Raw genomic sequence first — 19682 nt, 5'->3', positions numbered from 1 at the left:
AAAATGAGCTTTATGGCCTATAGAGCATATGTAAGATAAGAATTTAGCATAAACATATTCAAAGTGAGCCACGAGGCCAAAAGAACTGATAAAGGCTAAGATAGCCTGAGTTGGTTTAATGTGTTTTACCCTATAAATATACACAAATAATTAATAATAAAATAATGATTAGGCAAATTATTGATAATATGATACATTAAATGGTACACTAGTGTATAATGAATAGTATAGTATAACATTGAATGGTCAGCTAGTGTATAATCTCGCTGCCTCTACTCTGTTAGCTAGTGACTGGAGGGGGGGAGACGCCCTTCATAACACGTATGGTGGTGGACATTGTTGAGGCCACATAGCAAGAATATGCCCAGCTTCTTGACTATGTATACGTGATATTCAAATACAGGTCGACCATCACTAATCCGGCCACCAGTAATCCTGTTCCACCGCTAATTTGGAAATAATTTCCGTGAACGTAATTTCAAATTTACCGGATCGGCGCAACGACCTGCTGCTACTGTTTTGGTGGCGTTGGTTGCAGCATCAGCTGTTTGTGCAAACTCGTAAACGTTGGCAAGCCATTCCCGCTTGTTTCTCTGCATTTATTTTTATAACCTGCTTACATTTAGACCCAGCCATGGTTCCAATGCATAAAGGAAGTGCCTCTTGTGGTGTAAAGCGCAAACACCATACATTGTCCATAGCAGATAAAGTTGAACTTCTGAAAAAACTTGACAGCGACATGTCTGTGAGAAGTTTAACTCTGCTTAACTGTAAATTCCAGCAGTTTCTCTCAGTTCCTCTTATTTTAGTAATTTTCTTTTAGCCATTCCGTTTTAGATTTTTTTTTATTTATTTATTTTTTTTTTATGTGAACCCCAAACACGAGAGGTATTAGAACCTATAGTACTTAGTACCGTGCTTGGGTTAACACACTTCTATAAACTTGCAGCACTTTGTAACACACTTGTATAAACTTGCAGAAAAAACACAACACAATATGATGGATAATACAGCCTGTTAACGTACTTGTTTTCACAAAATCTCTAATAATACTGACAAACTTATTACAATGTTTGAGAGTTTATTTTAGCACAATTAGTTTTATTGCAGCACTCGTCGCGCATGCAATAAACTAATCGCAAACGACCTTCATATATATGCTATAATAGCATCACACACATATGTGGCCGACACGGCTTCTCAAGAAATAAAGTAACCTACTGGGCCACATATATGCAACATTTAAAAAAAAAAAAAAAAAAACCTTTTTTTTTTTATATTTATATTTTAATCAAAAATATGACACTGACATTACAATATTTATTTTAGAATTACTAATCAAATTATTTGCTAAATATCTTTTGGCCCCTGGGGAATTTTTTTCTTAAACTAGCTTGGCAGTCAACGTGTTAAAGGTAGGATGAGGTGGTTTAGCTGTTGGATAAATTGTGTGCGCTAAAATAATCACCAGTGATACGGCAAACTCACTAATCTGGCACTCCACAGGTCCCAATGCTGCCGGATTAGTTGATGGTTGACCTGTATATCATTACTTCATGTAACATTTCCTACCTTTTAGTCTGTGTGCAGAAAACATCATGAATAGTCAAACTAATAGAATTAACTTACAGCAAAAAGATCTAAACCTCCCAAAAATTTCATTTATTATATGAATATTCATGATCTTTGTTCCAATTCTTTCTAGTGATGTCCATTTCCATTTCTATAGTCTGCTAAGCCCCCACATTCTTTATCTAATGGAATTCCAATTATTGGTTGTTTCAACTACTGCTCATCTCAGTTTCCTTAATTATTCACTTTAATTCCTTTCATTTCAAAGAAAGTACTTATATATTTGTCTGCTCTGATATTCTCTTGTCAGAGACTTCCTAATTTGGAATCTCCTCTTTCTGAGCTTCTCTGGCTTAAAACCCCTCTTCCCCTACTCTGCATTCATCTGTTGCCTCTATCTTTGACTCAGCTTCACTAATCACTTTGAAATTAGTTTCTTCAATCTAACTTTTCTTTATGATGAGGTAATTTTACTGATATTAATGTTCAAAATTTCAGTTGGTTTCAGTTTTCTAGATGCTGGACCCAGCTGAATGAGATACTGAGGTTTTTGTGATTATTAACAACCTCACTCTTCATTTATCTACCAGAATTCTAGTCAATTGTAACCATACACCAAACATTCTTGATGTTTTTCTCATGAACAACCCTTTGAAGTACATGGTCAATAGGCGCCTCCGTATCCAGGTGGGAAGGAGCAACAGTGCGTAACACACGCTTCTTGATTAGACCAGGGTTCGAGCCAGTCACCACCAAATACGGAGGATATGGAAAGGTCAAGGAATGACCACCGCATATTCTTGGAGCAATATGGCCTTAGTTGCTAATGCTCCTAAAAACCAAACAACAAACAAACATGGTCAATATTAGTTGTTGTGTAAGCACTTACAACTTTTAGATGGTCACTTCTCCAACAGAACCTCTCTCTCTCTCTCTCTCTCTCTCTCTCTCTCTCTCTCTCTCTCTCTCTCTCTCTCTCTCTCTCTTTTAAGGCCATTCTCAGTCTTGTGTTGTTTGGCATTACGAAGATGTGAAATGGGATGATCTGCGAGATTAGTATTAGTAGTGACAAATGATGCAAGAAAGATGCAAATCTTTCTTGCATCATTTGATGCAAAATATGCAAGAAATGATGCAATGCCAAGGGGGAGAAAAAACTGTTTCCACATTACCTATCCATCCCCTCCGAAAACAAACTGCAGTTTTCAATGCTCATGTCATTCAGTATGAGAAATTAAGTTTTGCATTGCCACATCACAGAGATGAATACAGAAAGCAGCCAGGCTCATTGTCTGTAAGATCTTCTTGCATTTCCCAAACAATCTGATGGCATTTAGAATACTGATTGTGCAGAAACTATAAAACAACCAAATAGTGCCCAGAATCAGTTCCATAGATTATTCCACTATAGGTAATATACTTAAATATAAGAGAATTCGAACTACTGCTGCTGAAGAACTTTTGGCAATAAATGAGACAACAGATGAGATATTATGACAGTTAAAATGTTGAAACAGACCATCATCAATATCATTCTGGCATGGGACCAGTTTGACTGGTCCTGCCATGATTGCAACTGTGTTAGGTAAGATACTTTCAAAAAAGTGTTAAAATTTAGTACACTATAGAATTTTTGATTCACAAAGGTAAAGCAGAAAAATAAAAGATTAAATTTAAATCAAAATAAAATAAGCTATACAAAAGAAATGAGCCATATTACTGGGGAGGGAGGGAAACCTCTTGAATTTGTTAGGAAAATTACTAAATAAAGATAAATAATTAATTAGCATGGTATTTAGAAAAAGAAGAAAGTATATTTATATATGCTCAATTTGGTTTCAGAAATAGCAGAACCAAATAACATCTAATTAGAAATGGAAGCCAAAATCAGAGCATTGTGTTGTTCTGTACCTATTTACCATTAATGATGTGGAGTAACTCCTTTAAAAGTATAAATTTTAAAGTATATGCAACAATTAAAATCTGTGTATAAATTAGCATTAGCAAAGGCATATGATGCAAGAAAGCAAGTTTATGCAGCATCAGCCAAAAAAAAACAAAAAAAAAAAACTCCTCCCACTTCACCCATTTGGTAACTCCAAATGCTTGTCCAGATCAGCCTTAAATTTATTTAAGCTATAAACTTCCACGACAAGAGTTGGAAGTCTGTTCCAGCAATCAACTACCCACTAGCTAAAGGCAAATTTCCGTACATCTATTCTACAACTGTCTTTCCTCAATTTCAATCTGTGTCCCCTCAGGTTCTTAATCTGAGTAACAGGAAGAATCCCATCAGCATTGAGCTTGTTCAACCCATTCATGGCTGTATACACCTCAATCAGATCGCCTTGCATTTGCCTAGTCTCTAGGTGCTGCAATTTGTAAAACTTAAGCCTGTCTTGGTAAGAGCACCCCTTTGTTCCCCTCACCAATCTTGTTGCCCTCCTTTGTACTTATTCTACCAACTCTACATCCTTCCTAAAACGAGGCCTCTGGACCTGTACACAGTATTCAAAGTGTGGCCTGACCATTGCCTTGTACAACAGGAAATCACGTCCTTGTCCCTGCTAACAAAATTCCTATATATCATTGACAAGACTCCATGAGCAGTGCAGCCCATCTTGCACTGCTCAGCGAACTTCATATCTGACTTAATCTGACTTGATCAGTATTAAACTTCAGTTGCCACTTCTCAGCCCATTTGCCCAATTTATCTAGATCCAGTTGCAGTAGTATATTGTCTTTACTGTCACTAACAACCCTGCCAACCTTTGTTATCATCTGCAAATTTGGGCATTAAGCCTGATATACCCTCATCAATATCATTGATGAATACACAAAACAGCAATTGGCCCAGCACTGAACCATGGGAAACTCCACTAATAATATTAGTCCACTAAGAGCAGTGTCCATTAATTACCACTCTCTGTTGTTTCCCACTCAATCATCCCTTTATCCATTGTAGCAACTTGCCCTTAATGCCATACTGCTCCAATTTGTACAGCAGTCTTCCCTGTGCAACGGTATAAAAAGCATTTCCTGAAATGCAAGTATATGATATCAAAATTATTTTTTTCACCCAGTTCCTTTGTAACCACATCATAGTATTCAATCGAATTGGTGAAACAAGACTTCCCCCAGGCGCCTCCGTAGGTGGGCAGGAGCAGCAGTGCGTAGCACACGCTTCTTGATTAAACCAGGGTTTGAGCCTGTGACCACCAAATACGGAGGATGCAGAAAGGTCAGGGAATGACCACCGCATATCCCCGGAGCAATATGGCCTTAGTTGCTAATGCTCCTAAAAAAAAAAAAAAACAAATAACAACAAGACCTCCCTTTAACAAACCCATGCTGTGTCTTAACTACTACTGCAGTCTTGTCTACATGATCCTGCAATGCTTCTTTAACCTTCTGTTTCCCTGACATTGTACTCAACAGATTCATTAGGCCTATATTCCCCAGAACACAAGTTAAACTAACAGGTCTATAGTGACTTGTATCACCTTTTGAACCCCCTTTGTGAATTGGGGATATATCTGCACACCTCCAGTACATTGGACCTCCCCAGAGTCTAACATAATTATGGCTAAGGGCCTGCTTACTTCTTTTGCTGCCTCTTTTAATATAACTGGATAGATCCCATCCACCCCAGGTGCCTTCCTGTTATTTAACATCAACAATTTCTCCTCCACATTGCTCTCAGTTATTACAAAATCACTTAGCTCCCTGTTAGTTTGATAAGCTTCTGGCATTCCTCTTCTTCAATAACTCCTCATGTGTGAATGGAGATGCAGAATACACATTCAGTTTATCAGCTACCTGAGCATGATCATCAATAGTGAAACTGTCTATGTTAAGTGGACCAATCTGATTCATCCCTTTCCTTCTAGAATTTACATAGGTAAAGAACTGTTTGCTGTTTTTCTTTACATCCTTTACCAATGTTTTCTCATAATCTTCCTTTGCCTTCCTAACCTCCTTTGTGACATGATTACAGACTTGCTTATACAAAGGGTACTAGGAAAGTTTTGCAATACAGCTTTGTTTATTTAATTTTTTCAAAGTAATTTCCTCTACATTCAACACACCTCTCCATCTTCCGAAACCAATCTTTAAACCAGTTCTGCCAAGTTTCACTAGGGAGTAAAGCACACTCGTTGTCCCAAGCCCGTAGAAGGTCCTCATCACTGGAAAACCGCCTCCCTTTTAGCTTCATTTTCACATGCGGGAACAGTGCAAAGTCGCAGGGAGCAAGGTCTGGACTGTAGGGAGGGTGCTCGAGAAGTTTCAGTCCTGTCATGGTCAAATATTCGGTGCAGGCTTTGGCGCGGTGACCTGGAGCATTATCGTGATGGAGGTACCAGGTGTCCATTCTTGACTTTGGCTGCAGGTTCTTCATAGATCCAATGACTTTAGGCAGGCATTGTTCAGTATACCACTTAGCTGTGACTGTCTTCTGCGTGTCCAAAACGACACGTTCCACAATTCCACTCGATTTGAAAAATACAGCTATCATTTTCTTCTTTACAGATCGGGATTTTCTGACAATTACGGGTGTGTCGTCATCATCAAAGACCCAAACTTTGTTTTAAGCCTTGGTCGGCAGATCGTAATAGTACAGCCAAGTCTCGTCACCTGTCACGATGTTGTTCACATACCGAGATTGTCCCTTATCAAACTTTTTTAACATCTCCCGGCACCAAGTCACACGTCGTGTCATCTGCTCTTCATTCAGTTGATGCGGCACCCAGAGAGAACAAAGTTTCTTCACGTGCAAATGATCTTGCAGAATCGAACGAATTGCTGGTGCATTTAGGCCCAAAGTATCCTCTATCTGTTGGTAGGTCACTCGCCTGTTTTCGTCAAGCATTTTCCTCACAGCAGTAACGTTTTCCTCCGTAACTGACGTTCGTGGCCTTCCCAGCCTCTCAGAATCCTCCAGAGTGAAATTTCCCCTTTGGAATTCTCTATACCACCTGAATATCGTTGTACGATGTGGACAATCATCATCTAGTGCAAGAGTCATTTCTTCTAAGCACTGGTCTATGGTTAAACCACACACGAAATTATACCACAAAACTGTCCTTATCTCATTTCGTGACCACGATGCCATCGCAAGCACTTTACACTCTCACTACTAATGAATAACTGAGCCCATCGACTTGGCGCGGCGGCTACTATGCACGTATGAACATGTCTCAACATGCAGCAACAAGCAGCTTCCTGTGATTCATTGTTGCGTCATATTGCAAAACTTTCCTAGTACCCTTTGTATCTGCCATAGGCTTGTTTGTGTGTTGCCTGATAATTTATATGCACCCCATGCATTTTGTTTATTTGCCAAGAGCCTCATTAATTCATCTGACATCCATATAGGCCTAAACCTTGAACAGTATTTCTTAGTTGGTTGAAAAGCCTAGTAGCCTTCAAGATTAAATCCTTGAAGGCTTTTCACTTAGAATTCACTGTTGGCAACATTAGTTGATCCCACTGTATAGAATTTAAAAACTGTATGAGACCACTGTAGTCACCTTATGAAAGCAAAAGCCCTTTTACTCATGATGGTAGTTACATCTTTAATTAAATCCCACATCAGTACACTGTGATCACTGTCACCTAGTAGTTCCTTTGTCTGCAAATTCTTAATGCACGAATAATTGCTGCTGATAATCAGATCAAGAGTGTTGCTTCCTCTTGTTGCCTCTCGAACATGTTGCTGTAGATAACATTTATCCAATAAATCAAAATTTTTGCTAATGTGCGAGTGATCAACTCATAAGTTCCAGTCAATATCTCGAAAGTAAAAATTCCCCATTATAAGACATTCTGATTTACTGGCCCACTCTCTTTCTTTGCACATTGTACTCATCAGATTCATTAGGCTTAAAACAAACAGCTACTTTCATTTTTTTTTTTTTTCCAGTGCTCATGTCATACCACACTGACTCAACAATGGATGCACTTCCTTAGATTAGATTTTGTTTCTTAACTAACAGCATAACCTCTCCTCCCCTCCTCTCCTGTCTATGGTTTCTGTACACACTGTACTCCCAAATTCCATTTCTGCACTGCTTATATCTGTGTGATACCATGTCTCTGATATCCCAACAATATCCACCTTTGATGTCTTGACCAGCGCTTCAAACTCATCAAATTTATTAACTATAACTATACTTCTAACATTGGTGTACATGCAAGTATACATGCACCTGTTCCTACTTTTACCTGTTACCATAACACAGCCCATGTATTTACTTGTTTCACTATGACTTCCAGCAGTTATATAAATCCCCAGCAACTTGCTTTCAAGGCTGGTGCTCATTTCAATAGAAGCAGTGCAAGAATCACTTTTGCTGCTGCCTGTGGCCACTGTTAATCTTTTAGTCTGTGTATCCCCTCAAGCTAGCAGTTTTCTGACCCACCTAACACAGCATCGATAGGATCAGCTAATATCTTGCACCCTTTCTATTTAAGTGTACCCCATCCCTGTAGAAACAATCTCTCCAGTTAACAAGCACAGACTCCACAAAAAAAAAATTCTGCCCCATGAGCCTTGCACAGTCGCTCTAGGGCCGAATTGATTGACAATTCTCTCATCATATACTCCCTCTTATCATGTCTTGGCACAATTGCAGACACTTTCAAATTCAACCGTAGGTCGTGGATTTTTTTCAACATTGACTTGTACTTGCTAATTAAATCTGCAGATCTCTTACTCCTAAGGTGGCGCCTCCATAGCCAGGTGGGAAGGAGCAACAGTGCGTAGCACACGCTTCTTGATTAGACCAGGGTTCGAGCCCGTCACCACCAAATACGGAGGAAGCTGATAGGTATTGCTCCGCATATCCTGGAGCAATATGGCCTTAGTTGCTAATGCTCCTAAAAACCAAATAACAAACAAACGAACAACTCTTAAGGTCATTAGTGCCAACGTGTACAACAATATCACCTTTTGTGCCTTTAAAAGATTATATCTGCTCTACATCAACTTTTACCCCTGGCAGACATACCCTGGTCCGGCTCCACTTATCCTTTTTGCATTATATATTCCCCGTCTCACTGACAATTGTCACCAAAAATAACTAATTCCTGTGTGACTGGCGCATTCTGCCTTGGAGATATCCTCTGAAATATCCTCTAAAATACTAAAAATAAAAGTATTTTTACTATTTTAGCAGTGAGTGCAAATTGAATGATAACTAAAGTATTGAGAATGGATAATTACTGGATGTAATGTACTTACTTATCTTCATGATAAGTAAGTACACTACATTGCTCAAGTTAAGTAGTGAATGTGGTAATGTTTATTATTTTTTAGTTATTGTTCATTGTTTTTCTTTAGGTTTCTGACTGCAGTTACTCAGCACTTGGGTGTTGCTGCAAGCACCGCTATCCGAAACATAGCAGTGGACAACTTGCCTGCATTAATGGTTATTACCAGGGTTAGGTCAACATCTGAAGTCCTCACTGTAATTCCAGGTATTTTTTTTTTTTTTATATTAAAATGGCAATGACCTTAATGCATAAGTTGTGTGCCGTTTTAGTTCTTTCTCTTATCCTTTTACTTAAGAAATTATATCAAATATAATGAAAAAGTTAGTTTGTATTGCCTTTAGGCAAAATTTGTTGAGAGTTTTATGTATAATAGTATGAAATTCCATTTTAATTACCAAACATATGTTTCTACATAACATTAAACATTTTTCAGTATACATTTTGTGTCACATGTAAGGGCTGTACTAGAGACGGGCACTTAAAGCGTGGAATTGGAAATGCCTTTGAATGCCCGGTTTTACAGGAAGCAGAGGGAAAAGGCATGCAAACTAGACGGGCATGTTCAACACCTGCTGATGATGTTGAAAGTATTGAAAGTGCCAGCAACGTGTATTTATATTGCCCAAGGAGAAATTCTCCACATGCACGGAGTGGTTGACCTTCATTCATTTGTTTGTTATTACAGTATTTGGAGAAGTCTGTTTGACACTGAGAAATTTATTTGTGAGGTGAAAAGAAGGCCTGCCTTGTACAACATGACATTAAAGGATTACCCCAGAGGACTAACAAAGGGCTTTAATGAAATTTATTATGTGTGAGGAAAAGTAGTAAATAATTTAAAAAATCGTTTCATTGCCACATACATTTAATTCAGATTCCTTGTATATAGTTTCTTATTTTTCAGAATTTTAATTTTCTACTAAATACTAATATTTATTTTAAAAAATAGGATAAATTTTATTGTAATTATATTCTAGTATTTTGCCATGAAAGGGTGCCGTCACTGTCGAAATATGTAGAAAAAGAATCCCTTATTGATATGCCTGAAGACTGCCCTCCAACTGCTGTCATTTCCATTCCCTCTTTCATCTCACAAGTTAATGTGTCTTCAAAAACATATCCATCTCTTCTTCTCACAAAATTATGCAACAATTTTTTATTACATCGATAGGAGAATGGGGATTCAGTAATATGTTAGAGTGAAAAATGTGCAACTTATTGCTCAGTATTCCAAATGTGCATTCTACAAGTTGCCTTTCTCAGATTAATCTATAATTGAAAATTCTTTGCTCACTGCTCAAATTTTTTGATGGGCATGGTTGTATTAAATTTTCAGTCAGTCCAAATGTTTTGTTTCTTACAAAAACATATGGCATTGTTGGCTCATTTGTTCCAGGAACAGCTGTATTTAATGGCAAATTTAGTTGTTTCATTAGTAATCTTCTTCCAAAATTTGAATTTTTAAAAATGTTTGGATCACCATGGCATCCATAAGCATCAATGTCTGTTGCAGTGAAACAGTAGTTTGTATTGATTTCTGCATCACAGTATCAAATTTTGCACTTGTTTTCACTAATTAACATTTAGAAGTTCATCAAAACTCTGTATCGACATTCCATAAAATAAAAATTCTCAGGAAACTTCCTATGTATTTCAAACATAATATAAAACTGTCCTGTTTTTAACCTATTTCAGTTTGTTGGATGAATTCACCATTGTCATTTTCTCTTTCTGTTCACAATCAACTATATACATAAATGTGCAATACATCCAACTTGAACAACAACAGCATCCATCTTGAAACTGAGACTAGAAAAAGTGAGTCGTTGGTGGTATCTAATGCAACATTAGAAACGCCCCTTCTAGTTTGAAATGCTCTGATGTTAATAATGCTACGTCTAGTTTGCTGTTTTGGAGGTGTTTACAATAGCAGCTGATGCTGGCGCTTTAAGCACCTATCTTGTATAGCCCTAAGAAGGAGGAAGTGTATTATGCAACTATGGGGGGGGGGGACCAAAGCATTTAGTTCTTGTTACTGCTGTATCACTTATTGTGGATCCAAAAATGAACTGATAAAAATTTTAAACTGCTAGTATTGTTTTCTTTGCACTACAGTCACTGCTACTGGCATTAGTGCTATTTATTCTTATGCATAGCAATATTGTAAAAATTTACTTCAACTGATCTCTGGTTGCTATCCTGAATATATGTGCATATCAGTATTTTTTTTAAAATTAATTAATGCTATTTATTTCAAGTGCTAGTAGGAATCCAGAAGATGAGTTTCCAGATTCCCAGCATAAGGCATTCCTGCTTGCCTTCTCAAGCCAGGAAAGGATTCAAGAATTCCAAACAATTACTGCCCAATTGCACTGACAAGCTGTTTGTGCCAGATCCTGGGAAAAATTGTCAATGCCCATCTCATGTGGTATTTATGAGGGGTGCTCATTTAATTCGCAGACTGGTGCAAAATTTTATGTTTACCACGTGAACTTTCTGTAACTGCTGCTACAGGTGCTCTCCCTGATCGCTACTGAGCAGACTCTGTGTGCATATGTCAGTACTTGTGGAACTAGTGTTGTGTGAAAAGAGTTTTTTTTTTTTAAGCCCTGTGTAACTGACAATCATTTTGAATCATGTATCATGTATCATGTCGGACATACAGATTGAACAGCGATATGTGATTCGTTATCGTGAAAGATGGGGCATAAATGCATCGGAAACAGTTATAGTGAATATGGCAATTGTAGCCAATCATGTGATCCATATTTGTATGAGAATTATAAGAGATTATATATGAAACCATTGATGGGGTAAGATGGACAAAGCCGATTATGAGAAAACATTAGCAAAGAGAGCTAAGAGCTTTCTCTTGCAACCAATTAAGGGAGACATTATAAATGTCTGCCGTAATTGGTTGTTTGATGGAAAGTCTGTAGCAATTTTAGTAGACTTGGTAGTGAGTTGAGCAGATACTTCTCATTGATATTTATAATCGAAATCAAGCATGAAACTCTGGGGAATGTTAAGAATCAGGCTGCTATAAAATAAGTGATATAATGATCTCAGGAAGCGTTTGTTTGAAACGGTACCAAGGTTAAAAGAGGATGAGCAGTGCAGACAGGCTGCCAGAGCAGGTCATGGGGTATTGCAATGATATACAGGAATTTTGCTAGTAGGGAAAAGGAGGCGGTTTTTCCCTTTGTATAAGGCAATGGTCAGGCCATGCCTTGAGTACTACGTACAGTTCTGGAGGTCTCATTTTAGGAAGAATGTAGAGTTGCTTGAGCGAGTACAGAGAAGGGCAGCAATATTGGTGAGGGGAAGTAAGGGCTGGTCTTACCAAGAAAGGCTTAAGTTCTGCTAATTGCAGCATCTGGAGACTAGGCATATGCGATCTGATTGAGGTGTATAAGGCCTTGAATGGGTTGAGCTGGCTCAGTTCTGATGGGATTTTTCCTCTTGCTCACCTGAGTGGGCATAAATTCAAATTGAGAAAAGCCAGTTATAGAATAGATGTGCAGAAATTTACATTTACCCATCGGGTTGTTGATTGCTGAAACAAACTTCCATCTGTAGTTGTGGAGGTTGATAGCTTAAATAAATTCAAGGAGGAACTGGACAAACGTTTAGAGGGAATGGATGTGTGAATTTTTTTTTTTTTTTGGCTGATGCTACATAAGCTTGCTTTCTTGCATCATATACCTATACTAATGCTAATAAGGCTTTGTGGGAGAGAGCAATATATGTAGAGTTGTAATTAAAATGAATATATTAACATTAGCATTAGTAGAGGCATTTGATGCAAGAAAGCAAGCTTATGCAGCATCAGCCAAAAAAAAAAAAAAATAAATAAATAAAAAATAACCACTTCCACTTCACCCCTCTGTTTGTTCGAAATACCTGTCCAGCTGAGCCTTAAACTTATTCAGGCTATCAACCTCCATGACAAGGGATGGAAGTCTATTCTACCAACCAACTACCAGCTGGCTAAAGGCAAATTTCCTCACGTCTATCCTACATCTGTCTTTCCTCAATTTGAATTTATGCCCTCTCAGGTGATTATTCTGAGCAAGAGGAAGAATTCCATCAGCATTGAGCATGCTCAAACCATTCAAGGCTTTATACACCTCTATCAGATCACCTCGCTGGTGCCTAGTCTCCAGACACACTTTCTTCGTAAGAGCACCCCTTTGTTCCATTCACCAATCTTGTTGCCCTTCTCTGTACTCGTTCTAGCATCTCTACATCCTTCTTGAAATGAGGCCTCCAGACCTGTATACAGTACTCTAGGTGTGGCCTTGACCATTGCCTTATACAAGGGAATAATCACCTCCTTATCCCTGCTAGAAAAATTCCTATATATCATCGACAATACACCATGAGCTACTCTTGTAGCCCATCTGCACTGCTCAGAAAACTTCATATCTGCCTGCACAACCACCCCCAGGTCTCTTTCATTCTCTACCACTGTCATAGAGTTGATACGTTGCTCTGGGGTTGCTGTTTCCCATATGTAGTACTTTACATTTGTCAATGTTAAAGTTCATTTGCCACCTCTCAGCCCATCTGCTCAACCTTTCCAGATCCTGTTGCAGTAGCATAGCGTCAGTAGTGTCCTTGACAACCCTGCCAACCTTTGTATCATCTGCAAACTTGGACATTAAGCTTGATGTACCATCATCAATATCATTTATAAATACAGAAAACAATAATGGACCCAATACTGAACCCTGAGGGACTCCACTAATAACATTAGTCCACGATGAGCAGTGTCCATTGATTACCACTCTGTCTTCTCCCCCTCAACCACCCCTTTATCCATAGCAGCAATTTGCCTCCAATGCCACACTGCTCCAATTTGTGCAGCAGTCATCCATGTGCAACAGTATCAAAAGCCTTTCTAAGATCCAAGTATATAATATCAAAGTTATTACCTGCATCCAGTTCTTTTGTGACTGCATCATAGTATCCAATCAAATTGGTCAGGCAAGACTTTCCCCTTAACAAAACCATGCTGTGTCTGAGCTATAACTGAAGTCTTGTCTAGATGATCCTGCAGTGCTTCTTTAACCAGTGCCTCCATTAATTTTCCGGGAACAGAAGTTAAACTAACAGGTCTATAATTACTTGTGTCGCCCTTTGATTCTCCTTTGTGAATTGGGGTCACATTTGCACATCTCCAGTCCATGGGTACTTCCCCTGAGTCCAAGGAAGCTCTCATAATTATGGCTAAGGGTTTGCTTACTTCCTTTGCTGCCTCCTTTAATATAACTGGATAGATCCCATCAACCCCCGGTGCCTTTTTTATGTTTATCTTCAACAATTTCTTCTTCACTTTCCTCTCAGTTATTACAAAATCATCTAGCTCACTGCCAGAGTTGAATACACCTCTGGCATTAGTCTCACTGAATAACTCCTCATGTGTGAATGTCAATGCAAAATATTCATTTAGTTTGTTAGCTACCTGAGCAGGATCATCAACAGTTGACCCATCGATAACAAGTGGACCAATCTGATTCATCCCCTTCCTTCTAGAGTTTACATGCTGTTTTTCTTTGCATCCCTTGCCAAAGATTTCTCGTAATCTGCCTTCGCCTGCCTAACCTCCTTTGTAACTTGGTTACGGATCAACTTGTATCTATCATAGGCTTCTGTGTCACATGTTAATTTGTATGTATCCCATGCATTTTTCTTCTCTGCCATATGTCTCATTAGTTCATCTGACATCCACTTAGGCCTAAACCTTGAACAATATTTCTTAGTTGGTATGTAAAGCCTAGTAGCTTCCAAGATAAGTTCTTTGAATGCTTCCCATTTTGAATTTGCTGTTGGTAACATCATCAGTTGGTCCCACTGTATAGAATTTAAATACTGTCTCAGTCCATTGTAGTCGCCTTTACGAAAGCAATAACCTTTCTCTTTACCTCTAATGGTAGTTACCTCTTTGAGTAAATGCCACTTCAGCACACTGTGATCACTGCCACCTAGTGGTTCATTTATCTGCAGATTCTTATATACATATATACAGATACATATGAGAGTATCAAACCATTTTTAATGTTAATGAGAGCATTGGTCCTTAGATTGGATACCAGTATCACCCAATTTCACAAAAGTGGTGCAAACGAGGGAGTAGGTAACTATAGGCCAGGTCTGCCGTGACACGATTAATTTCCTTTTCTTTATCCTCAGATGTGGTGCATGATCCTGCTCTATCAAATAGAGCTTTTACAAAGGGTACTAGGAAAGTTTTGCAATACAGCTTTGTTTATTTAATTTTTTCAAAGTAATTTCCTCTACATTCAATACACCTCTCCATCCTCCGAAACCAATCTTTAAACCAGTTCTGCCAAGTTTCACTAGGGAGTAAAGCACACTCGTTGTCCCAAGCCCGTAAAGGTCCTCATCACTGGAAAACCGCCTCCCTTTTAGCTTCATTTTCACATGCGGGAACAGTGCAAAGCCGCAGGGAGCAAGGTCTGGACTGTAGGGAGGGTGCTCGAGAAGTTTCAGTCCTGTCGTGTTCAAATATTCGGTGCAGGCTTTGGCACGGTGAGCTGCAGCATTTTCGTGATGGAGGTACCAGGTGTCCATTCTTGACTTTGGCCGCAGGTTCTTCATAGATCCAATGACTTTAGGCAGGCATTGTTCAGTATACCACTTAGCTGTGACTGTCTTCTGCGTGTCCAAAACGACATGTTCCACAATTCCACTCGATTTGAAAAATACAGCTATCATTTTCTTCTTTACAGATCGGGATTTTCTGACAATTACGGGTGTGTCGTCATCATCAAAGACCCAAACTTTGTTTTGAGCCTTGGTCGGCAGATCGTAATAGTACAGCCAAGTCTCGTCACCTGTCACGATGTTGTTCACATACCGAGATTGTCCCTTATCAAACTTTTTTAACATCTCCCGGCACCAAGTCACACGTCGTGTCATCTGCTCTTCATTCAGTTGATGCGGCACCCAGAGAGAACAAAGTTTCTTCACGTGCAAATGATCTTGCAGAATCGAACGAATTGCTGGTGCATTTAGGCCCAAAGTATTGTTGGTAGGTCACTCGCCTGTTTTCGTCAAGCATTTTCCTCACAGCAGTAACGTTTTCCTCCGTAACTGACGTTCGTGGCCTTCTCGGCCTCTCAGAATCCTCCAGAGTGAAATTTCCCCTTTGGAATTCTCTATACCACCTGAATATCGTTGTACGATGTGGACAATCATCATCTAGTGCAAGAGTCATTTCTTCTAAGCACTGGTCTATGGTTAAACCACGCACGAAATTATACCGCAAAACTGTCCTTATCTCATTTCGTGACCACGATGCCATCGCAAGCACTTTACACTCTCACTACTAATGAATAACTGAGCCCATCGACTTGGCGCGGTGGCTACTATGCACGTATGAACATGTCTCAACATGCAGCAACAAGCAGCTTCCTGTGATTCATTGTTGCGTCATATTGCAAAACTTTCCTAGTACCCTTTGTACTACACTGTTCTTATATTGTCCAGCTTGTGCTGAGTTGTAATGGGTGTATTGGCCTCTACACATGGGTTTCTTAAACACTGACATCTTAGAGACCAATACATCCAAAAACAGCAGGGTACGTCCTATTTCCACCTCTGAGGTAAATTGTATAAATTGGGAGAAGCTATTAAGCCAAGGCAAACTGCATCATCCTCCCTCCCCTTCTGGACCAGGGCAAAAGTATCATCAACATATCTCTTCCAATTTCTAATAGGAAATGAACACCCACTAAAAACCCTACTTTCTAACTCCTCCATGGCCAAATTGGCCACGGTGGCACTAATGGGCAAACCCATGGCTGTACCGTGAACCTGTTTGTACATAGTTCCTTGAAATAACATGGTAGTACTAGCCAGACATAATTCCACCCTGGCACAAATATCCTCTATACCAAAGGTTCCCAACCTTTTTTTGCCTGTGGACCCTCTGAGTCCTAACTTTACATATGTGGACCCCCATATATGCATATGTAATATTCCTAAATGAACTTTTTATTTGTAGGTTAGTAAAAGCTAATAATTAAACAATTCCAGTATAATATAAAAAATGTAAATTACAAATTTTGAAATTTAATTGATAAAACTGAAACATTTTTTTACTTGTAATGATAAAATTAGTAAAAAAAAATTAAAAAAAAATACTATTTCAAACAACATATATAAATTTATTCCTAAGGCTATTAAATAGGATCCCATTAAATAGGCCGTACTAATGAGATCCTTGTGGCTGATGTTTTGATATTAGCATTTTAATATCTGGCTCCAATTTTGTGAGAGTCAGACGAAGATCACCTCTTTTTACTATATCAAGTCGATTACGATTTTTTGTTAACAACTGTGTTACACGACTAAAGCCAGATTCCACAAGATGAGATGATGGGAAAACAATGACATACATTTTAGCTTTCTCCCATAAAAGCGGATATTTACATGCAATATCACTATTCTTCCATACATCATGCTTTCCTTTTTTGAATAGACTTCGGACTGTCTCATCAGACCGCAATTCAACAAGTTTCTCTTGTAAATCAATTTCAACATCAGCAACATTTACCTCAAATGGAATCAGCCCCCAATCTGGGATGTTCAGTTCTAGTAGGTCCTTGAACCGAACATAATTGATAAAATTATGTTCGGTTCTTCATAATTTTTTTTTTAAATGATCAACATACACAACACAATGATCATCTTTTAAATCACTGCTAACTGAAGCAACGTTTGGAAACTGGTCAAACGCACAGCGTGAGATATTAAGACTGTACAACTTGAGTTTTCCAAGAATGCATTAATGGCTTCTTTGCTAGATATTAAATCACAGTTATGTCCTTGCTGCAGCTTATTAAGAGAATTCAGTTTTTCAAACACATCTGAGAGGTAAAATATGTCTGTTTTCATGGCAACCAACTGTTTTCCAATCTCCTTTTCATTTAGAAATGATACAGTACTGTCCCAAAGGACGACGAAGACAATTGCCTTTAGATAACCATCGCACCTCTGTATGCAGTACAAGACTGTCAAATCCTTCTTCATTTTCATCACAAAATTTGCAAAAGAGATGATCTTGAAGAGCATTAGCCTTAATGATGTTGACAGATTTTATTACAAGAGTTAAGGCTTCATGAAACATCTGCTCAATCTCTTCACCACCAGATGTTGCCGGTGAATCACGCAATGTATGCAAAGTACTTTTGGCAATGCATTTTTTAAATGAGTGATAAACCCTCTGTACAGTGCCATCAGTAGCAGAAGCCATTAAATTTTCGAGTGGAATATTTTTTTCTCTAAAATAAGACTGGACTTCCTTAAATATTGTTTCACCTTTAGTATCTGTTTTGAGGAATCTTGCAAAAAGCATTTCCTCTCTGAGTTGATTATCATCCATACATCTTACATATGCCAATAAAAGTGCTTCATTGCCCATCAAAGTTGATTCATCGAGTTGCATTGCAAACTGTTTCACTCGTAATTGAGCAATAAGTTGATTTTCTACATCTTCAGACACTTCATCAGTGCGTCTGGATATTGTGTTATTGCTCAAAGGAAGGTTATCGGTAATTTTCACTTGCATTTTTGTTTAACATTGTTGAAATTACAACTGATATCGAAGGCAAGATGACAGTTTCACCAATGCTATGTGGCTTTCCAGATTTTGCTTTCATTCTTGCTTGTTTACTAAAAATCTGATACAATTTGTTTCTTCCTTGAAAATTGTCTCGTAGTTTTCGGAAATACTCCACTGATTTACTTTTCTTTTCGCTGTGCCTTTTTTCCAAATGGTGACGAAGCTTACTAGGCTTCATGCTATCATTAGATAGCACAGTCATACATATAACACACATTGGTTTTGTGATATTCTCTGGTGTTATTCAATAAAACCATACAACAGATATTCAGTCAAATATTGTCTTGTTTTTTTATTTGCATCAGCCATGGGAAAACAATAATAATATTATTAACCTCAAATATTTAATATTTGAAATGCTTGTAGGTACGAATAGAAATATAGTTCGATAGAACAATAACGTTCAATAACACAAACAATAGATTTCACCACGACGATGAAATCTGTTACCTATTCATACCTATACCTTTCATACCTTAATAGGTATGAAAGTTTCATACTTTCATGAAACTTTTAGGCTAAATGGTTTAGGCCCAAATGGTTATCAAATGAACTAATGTGACTCGTGACAGAGAAGAAAAATGCATGGGATGCATATAAATTATCAAGGGACTCAGAAGCCTATGGTAGATATAAGCTAGTCTGTAATCAGGTCACAAAGGAGGTTAGGCAGGCGAAGGCAGATTACGAGAAATGCTTGGCAAAAGATGCTAAGAAAAACAGCAAGGATTTCTTTACTTATATAAACTCTAAAAGGAAGGGGATGAATCTGATCGGTCCACTTGACATCGATGGTTCGACAGTTGATGTTCCTGCTCAGATAGCAAACAAACTGAATGAGTATTTTGCATCTACATTCACACGTGAGGAATTATTAAGGTTTGAAAATGGCAGAAGGTTATCAAATTGTAGCAAGATACTTAATGATTTTGTAATAACCGAGAGCAAAGTGGAAGAGAAATTGTTGAAGTTAAACTTAAGAAACGCACCTGGGGTGGATGGGATCTATCCAGTTATATTAAAGGAGGCGGCAAAGCAACTAAGCAAACCCTTAGCCATAATTATGAGAACATCCTTGGACTCAGGGGAGTTTCCCACGGACTGGATATGTGCAAATGTATCCCCAATTCACAAAGGGGGATCGAAGGGTGACACGAGTAATTACAGACCAGTTAGTTTAACT

General features: G+C 38.3%; 1 protein-coding gene across 1 annotated transcript in view; it reads left to right on the top strand.

Annotated features, from left to right (window-relative positions):
• The window catches only part of LOC150077590 (FAS-associated factor 1-like), a 377947-nt gene that overhangs the window by 189015 nt on the left and 169250 nt on the right, over positions 1-19682 (top strand). Inside the window, exon 10 of the mRNA XM_090385644.1 lies at positions 8915-9051. Within this exon, the coding sequence (XP_090241770.1) occupies positions 8915-9051 (137 nt within the window). The remainder of the gene's footprint in view (positions 1-8914; positions 9052-19682) is intronic.

The sequence above is a fragment of the Mastigoproctus giganteus genome, chromosome 12 (assembly GCF_048544385.1).
Source record: "Mastigoproctus giganteus isolate SK-2022 chromosome 12, ASM4854438v1, whole genome shotgun sequence".
Taxonomy (NCBI): domain Eukaryota; kingdom Metazoa; phylum Arthropoda; class Arachnida; order Uropygi; family Thelyphonidae; genus Mastigoproctus; species Mastigoproctus giganteus.
This window is presented reverse-complemented; position numbering and strand designations above follow the sequence as displayed.